At 47.2% G+C, this 6,228-nt stretch overlaps 1 protein-coding gene across 1 annotated transcript; it reads right to left on the reverse strand.

Moving 5' to 3' along the window:
• Positions 1-1,540: 1,540 nt before the first annotated feature.
• LOC306940514 (dynein axonemal assembly factor 5-like) lies at positions 1,541-4,060 on the reverse strand (the record flags this gene model as incomplete). Its single annotated transcript, XM_079525613.1, has 1 exon — positions 1,541-4,060. The coding sequence occupies one exon, from the start codon at positions 4,058-4,060 to the stop codon at positions 1,541-1,543; it is 2,520 nt and encodes an 839-aa protein (XP_079381739.1).
• Positions 4,061-6,228: the final 2,168 nt, after the last annotated feature.

Consider the following 6,228-nt stretch of genomic DNA (forward strand, 5'->3'; position numbering starts at 1 on the left):
GCAGATTAGCTATGGCATTCTACGTCTCTGAGAGGTAACACTCCAGATTTGTGAAAGCGTCACTGAGTGTCTTTTTCTTTTGCTTCAGAAGGCTGGCCTGGGTTCTCTGTGAGGTTCCTATGAGCAGTGTGGACACGCGTGTTGTAGTGCATAATCAACTTCAGCCTCAGATATTTCCTTCACTTGTTTGCTTGCTTGAGACATCTAGGTGTCAAGTCGCTGAAGGCCAGACATGTATTAAAGGACATTGGATGCATAGTTAGTAGAGCTGGCAGACTGGATTGGGGACTGACTGGCGATTTCTTCATTTTCAGCTGAGACAGGGCAATTTGGCCAGCAGTGTCAGCTACTTAAAGGAATTGATTAAGATGTTGATGGTTCTTCGGATGTAGTTATGTTGAGCCATAACACTTAACATACAACTTAAATTATTCATTTAAATGATGATCATAGTTTTGGTTGGTAATGGCAATGTTCTGCCTTTATTGTCATATCACACAAGGGGTTGAAATTACTTTTTGTACAATCTACCAACATTAAATACTCAAAGAAATAGAATAGGGGGAGAATATAGAAGGAAAAACTAAACGGAACAAAAATAATAACAAATGGCAACGGATACATAGCGTAGCACTATGGAAGGCAGTTGAAGCGACATGGTTAATTTTGCACCCAGATCACCCCCTTCAGTTGGCATTCGACGAGACCACCCAAGACGGCATTCGAGACCTTGCATGTGGCTTGTGTTCTGACTTATATTTTACTCAGGCTGGGCCCTGGAAAGTGAGAAGGCCTATCTATTTGGGGGAAACCAAAGAACATGATCTCATTCTCATCACCATTGTGCTTTTGCTTGTCACTCTGTATCATTATTATCATTAGGTGTCTCATAGGAGATGTTATAATATGCAAACATTTGGGAAAGATCACAGATCTACATGCTCACAACTCTTCACATAAGCTATTCCGGCAGAGATGTGGTGCTCAGGGAAAGGGAGAGGGGACTAGGTATAGGTATATATCCCAGTCAATTGTAGTTTAAGACAAGCGGTTAATATACCTGAGCTTCTACACATTAGTATTAGTGATCACAAAATAAGAAATAATATAATGTAATCTTATCTCTCTCTCTCTCGTCTCCCGTCTGAAGTGAGTGTGCTGTACAAGCTCTCCTCCCTGGTGTGTGTGTGTGTGTGTGTGTGTGTGTGTGTGTGTGTGTGTGTGTGTGTGTGTGTGTGTGTGTGTGTGTGTGTGTGTGTGTGTGTGTGTGTGTGTGTGTGTGTGCGCAAAAGTGCTCTAAAATATGCTATTTCTGTGCTCAGACCCAGGGACATAGGGACACACATAGCTGTCTATAGGAGTGGTAAGAAATACGCATATCAAATGAATGAAAACAATGAATTGAAAGAAAACAACACATGAGAAATATATTCATAGAAATTTGGAATGGTAATGGAAACATGGCATTTGGAACACAGATCTGTATCTACTGATTTATTTCCAGATTATTATTGTGTATAATCTAACCCATCATCCTGCATTACACTTTGTATTTACCAGAACTACTTGTACAATTTGAGTTATTGTTGATGTGCTGGAGCAGTTGGTCACAGTAGAAACGGCTGCGATGTTTGTCCACCATCAATTCCACTTCCCTCTTCAGCAGAGCCGGGCAGACCAAACTGCCTTTCTTCAGAACCTCCAGCACTTGTTCCTGCACTGCGGTGTGTGGGTCATCCAGATGTAGGAGGAGTTGCTGGAACAGAAACTCCAGGTGCTGGGGGTTGTACTCTTTAGTCAGGCTGGACAGCCACACGTCTAGGGTCCGCAGCGCCATGGCACGCACCTCCTCATTGCTGTCATCCAGACGCTTAAGCACCTCTGGGTAGATCTTATTGAGTGTTTCTGGATGCAGACCAGGCCCTATTAGTCTTAGCATGGTGTAGAGGGAGCGACAAGCAAACAGTCTGGCCATGTGAGAGTCCTCATCCAGGGCAGACAACACCTGGGGAGTCAGCTTCTCTTCCACACACAACAACTGCGTGGGAGTGATGGCCCCTCCATGCAGAAGGGCTAGCAAACAGCAGAGAGCAGCAGTGCGGATGGCTCCTAGCGTGCGGCCTCCATGCCACACCAGGTTAGGGAGAAGCGTCTCGTGCAGAAATGTCTCTGCCTCAGCACTGAAACACTTATGAGAGTCCAGTGTGTTGGCTGCATCCAGCAGCAGTTTGGCCAACATGGTGAAGATCACCAGTCTCATCTCTGGGTCTCTGTCTGGGTGCAGACAGCTCTGGAGTAGTGGCATCAGCTGGGGGACAAACTCTCCTATCACTGGTCCTGACTGCGTGGCTATGACCTGCAGCTGTAGCCTCTGAGGGGAGTAACTGGACCAGTTGCTGACGGTGGCAGCAAGCCAGGCCAGCAGTCGGTCCATGTGACACTTGTACAGCTCTGGCACAGATGCCAGGTTCTGCACCTTACACAGACACTGAACACTCTCTAAGGCCTTATCACTAAGCAGTGGCTCAGTCGACAGGCTCTGTACTGTGACCAGTACCTGTAGCAGCTGTAGGCTGACTAGGCCACAGTCTGGCCCACATTGGTACAGCAACGCATCCACACAGGACAACAACTGATTCAAATGCTCCACCCGTTGATACACCTGGCAGACATTGGGTTGGGACAGTGTGTCAGCAATCTGTTGAAGGTGAGGTCTGAGGAGGGGTCCAGAACAGCCCCCCAGCACTGCAGACAGCACCGCCAGAGCGGCCCAAGTGCAGGAGAACGAATTGTTCTCCACCTGCTCCAGCAGTAGCTTAAGGAAGGCCTCGGGAGGTACGAAGGTGCCCAGCAGCTTAGCAGCTTCCAGGCAGTTGGTGGCCACCTCTCTCTCTGTGTGGGAGCAGGCCTGGTACAGGGTGGCAAGGAGGCGATGGAGGTGCTCGGTGCATCGGTCCTCAGCATGGAGCAGCACCACGGACAGCAGCTGGGAGGCCTTGATTTGCGGGCCTACCAGCCAGTCGGTCATGTCGCGGGTGATCCCTGCCACCATCCAGCTCATGTTCCTGACTACCAGCTCCCTGCACCCCAACCCTGGACGCTCCACACCTGCAGGGTAGAGGGGAGGAGGGGAGAGGAGGAAGTCCATCTTGTCCTTAATATTGTCTTCGTTCTCCTTCTCCCACTGAGCACCTGTCTGTCTCCAAAGGTCAGCTGCCAGCAGTCTTATCTCTGGGATCTCATCGTTGAGACCGCACAGCAGGAGGGGGAGGAGTTTGTTAAAGTATGAGTATCTGTCGCCCATGTGCAGCAACCAATCTCCAACCACTACGGTCACTGCTTTTCTCACTTGTGGTGAGTCATCAAGCAGTCTCTCTGCCAGGCGAGGCAGCACGTCATCCAGGCTCTTTGCAGGGCCATACTGAATCACAGTCCCAGTGGCTTCAATGACAGACACCCGCACTGTAGAGCGCTGATGATTAATGGTTTGCATAAGGGGCTTAACTAGACTGTCGGCCTGTGTGTGGAAATTCTCCGGTATGCACTTTGCAAAGTTAACAGTGCATTTGCAACTTTCCCTTTTGACGGCCGGGAAAGGGTCGACGATTGCTCTCTGCAAGATGTTGATCATGTCATCCAAATATGGCACTAGATGGCTTCCGCATACTTCCACAGTGAGAGTCAGAACGTCCATGATAGATAAACGGAGTTCCTCTGCTGGCTCCAGAGTCTCTTCTCTCCCAAGCCGTTGTGCCAAACAGGGAATCATATATGGTAACGATTCTTCTGGGCGAGGAACACAACAAATAAACTCTCCTAGTATGCGAATAGCAGTCTCCCTGCATCTTTCCATTGGGTCTGAAAGGCATTTCAGCAAAGACTTAAGAACGCAAGAGAAAACCTCCTGCAACACTCCACTGGAAAGCCCTTTATCAATAGTTTCCTTTTTGATGGCTTCAAGAGCCATTTTTCTGTTAGTCTTGGTGTCTTCATTGAGACAATTAAAATGTCTAGCTAGACTTTTCAAAACTTCAGCAGAGACACATTCGTCAGGTGTCATTGCTTCCATTGAGGCCATCTCTCTGTCTCTTTTCTATGTCTATTTAGAAGGATAAATAACCTGTTATGTTGATTTCAACAAATCAATGAGGTCATTCAAAAGACACTGATTATATACTGTATGGTGTTGAATGATTACGTCACCAAGAGTGCTACGTCCGTTTTATTGAATCCCAATGCTTAAATGACTCAGTTTCTAACAATCAGGAAGCCCACACATGCTACAGATGAGTTGACTTGGTCTCAATGAGATAATGGAGAGTATGTCCAGCGCAGTCACTGGGACGATATTATGTAAGAGCCCATGAGCAGAAAGTTACAGACTGTGTTGCATCACAACACAAGAGCTTGTAGATGGCTATATTCACCATTGTACAGCAAAGTATAATGCAAGTTAAGTGGTTAATCCGATTCATATTTATTTCGTGTCATGACCATCGATGATGCTAGACAAGAGGTGTGCAGGACAGCAATCCAGGAGTTCCGAATATGTGTTCCACACATGGAAATTCAGAATGTCTGTCCCTTTTATGCACATATCTCAATGGGGATATCCTGATGTCATCAATGTGACATCATGTCATAATTAACGTCATACACTGTCCTCCAAGTTCTGACAATGCCTCCAAGGCAAGGCCTGTAGGCCAGGCTTACTCTTATTTATAAGTCTGTCTGTCTGTCTGTACTAGCAGGAGGTTCCTACAGAGCCAGAGACTGCACTGCTAGAACTGCACATACCCTAATTCTAACCTCACGTCACCAGGCTTTCCACCGCAGAGGAAAGCCTGGTTTACATTCTAAAACTTGAGCCGTGTGATCCGGTTTGGAAAAAATAAAAACAAATTTGGTTCGGGTCGTAGGCTGCACATTGCATTATATTTGTTCCCCACCAGTGGCGTAAATATCGACAGTGCAACCGAGGGCCCAGACTCTGTGGGGGCCCATGTAGCTCTGGTCCATAGCCTTACTGCTGCAGTAAGGCTCTGCTACTTTTGCTATTAAATCTCACATGGAACTCAGACCAGCGTCTCCTCTTTAGTGGAAATCTCAAGAACGTTTGACCTACTCACCGATACAAAAACAGGTTGTGTCATTAGAAAGCCTACTTTCCTTAGTGGACGCACTCTGAGCCCCCCACCACACGTATAAACGGTACTTTTTGGGCAGAAAGGGATTTTCTCTATGAGGCAATTCTCTGGGCAATATCGGTAGAGGGCGCATTGGAGTAACTAAAAGTATATTTTTTTCGGTGGAAACAAAATCCCTTTTTGGCCAAAAAGTACCGTTTATACGTGTGGTGGGGGGCTCAGAGTGCTCCCACTAAGGAAAGTAGGCTTTCTAATGACACAACCCGCCTTTGTTTTGGTGAGTAGCAAAAACGTTTTTATTTGCGCTTAAGAGGTCTGGTCTGGTCTGAGTTCCATGTGAGATTTAAAAGCGAAAGTAGCAGAGCCTTACTGCAGGGCAGAATCATAGAAGCAGTAAGGCTATGGACCAGAGCTAGGGCCCAGGAATAAGGCAAAAAATTGTCAAGGCGATCCAATTTTCTCTGACGAAAACCTGTGTGCGTCCTCGAGTTGCATCATGCGTGCCCATGTGGATCTGCTCATGCAGCCCCTCCTCCCCGCCCGTTCTGGCAGTGAGTTTAAGTGTTATTTAGCACCAACATTAGGACAAATCAAACAGCGAAAGTAGCCAATCTACATGCTGAAACGCGCTCCTCCGTCCCACGATAGATGTAGGCTATTTGTGAGCTCACACACGAGTCACTTTGTGCCTTCGGAGGAATGCGACTCAATTAGTTTAGTTTTGCTGGTCGAGCTAAGACGCTCTTAGGTTCCGCCGTGGGCTACTGTATATCCGCTCTAGACTGGATCAGAAGAACGAAAAAGGAGTAGATCCCAGCCTGGCCTACCCTAAACCTAATCCTTAACTTCAACGTTAACCCTGACCCGAATGCCTAACCCTAAACCCTGAGCCCAACCTAATCCTAATTTCAAACATGAATTAAACTACATTGCTGTGCAGATTCAGGCATCAATTGCAGTTCTCCGGCTCTGCAGGTACTGCTCTGTATGGCTCTTGTCTCCAGTGCTGGATTTCTAGGAGTTGAGGCCCCTGGGCTAGAGTAATTTCTTAGCCCCACAAGGCCCTTACGGCTGTACGGCA

Source organism: Electrona antarctica (genome assembly GCF_951216825.1).
Source record: "Electrona antarctica genome assembly, chromosome: 17".
Classification (NCBI taxonomy): domain Eukaryota; kingdom Metazoa; phylum Chordata; class Actinopteri; order Myctophiformes; family Myctophidae; genus Electrona; species Electrona antarctica.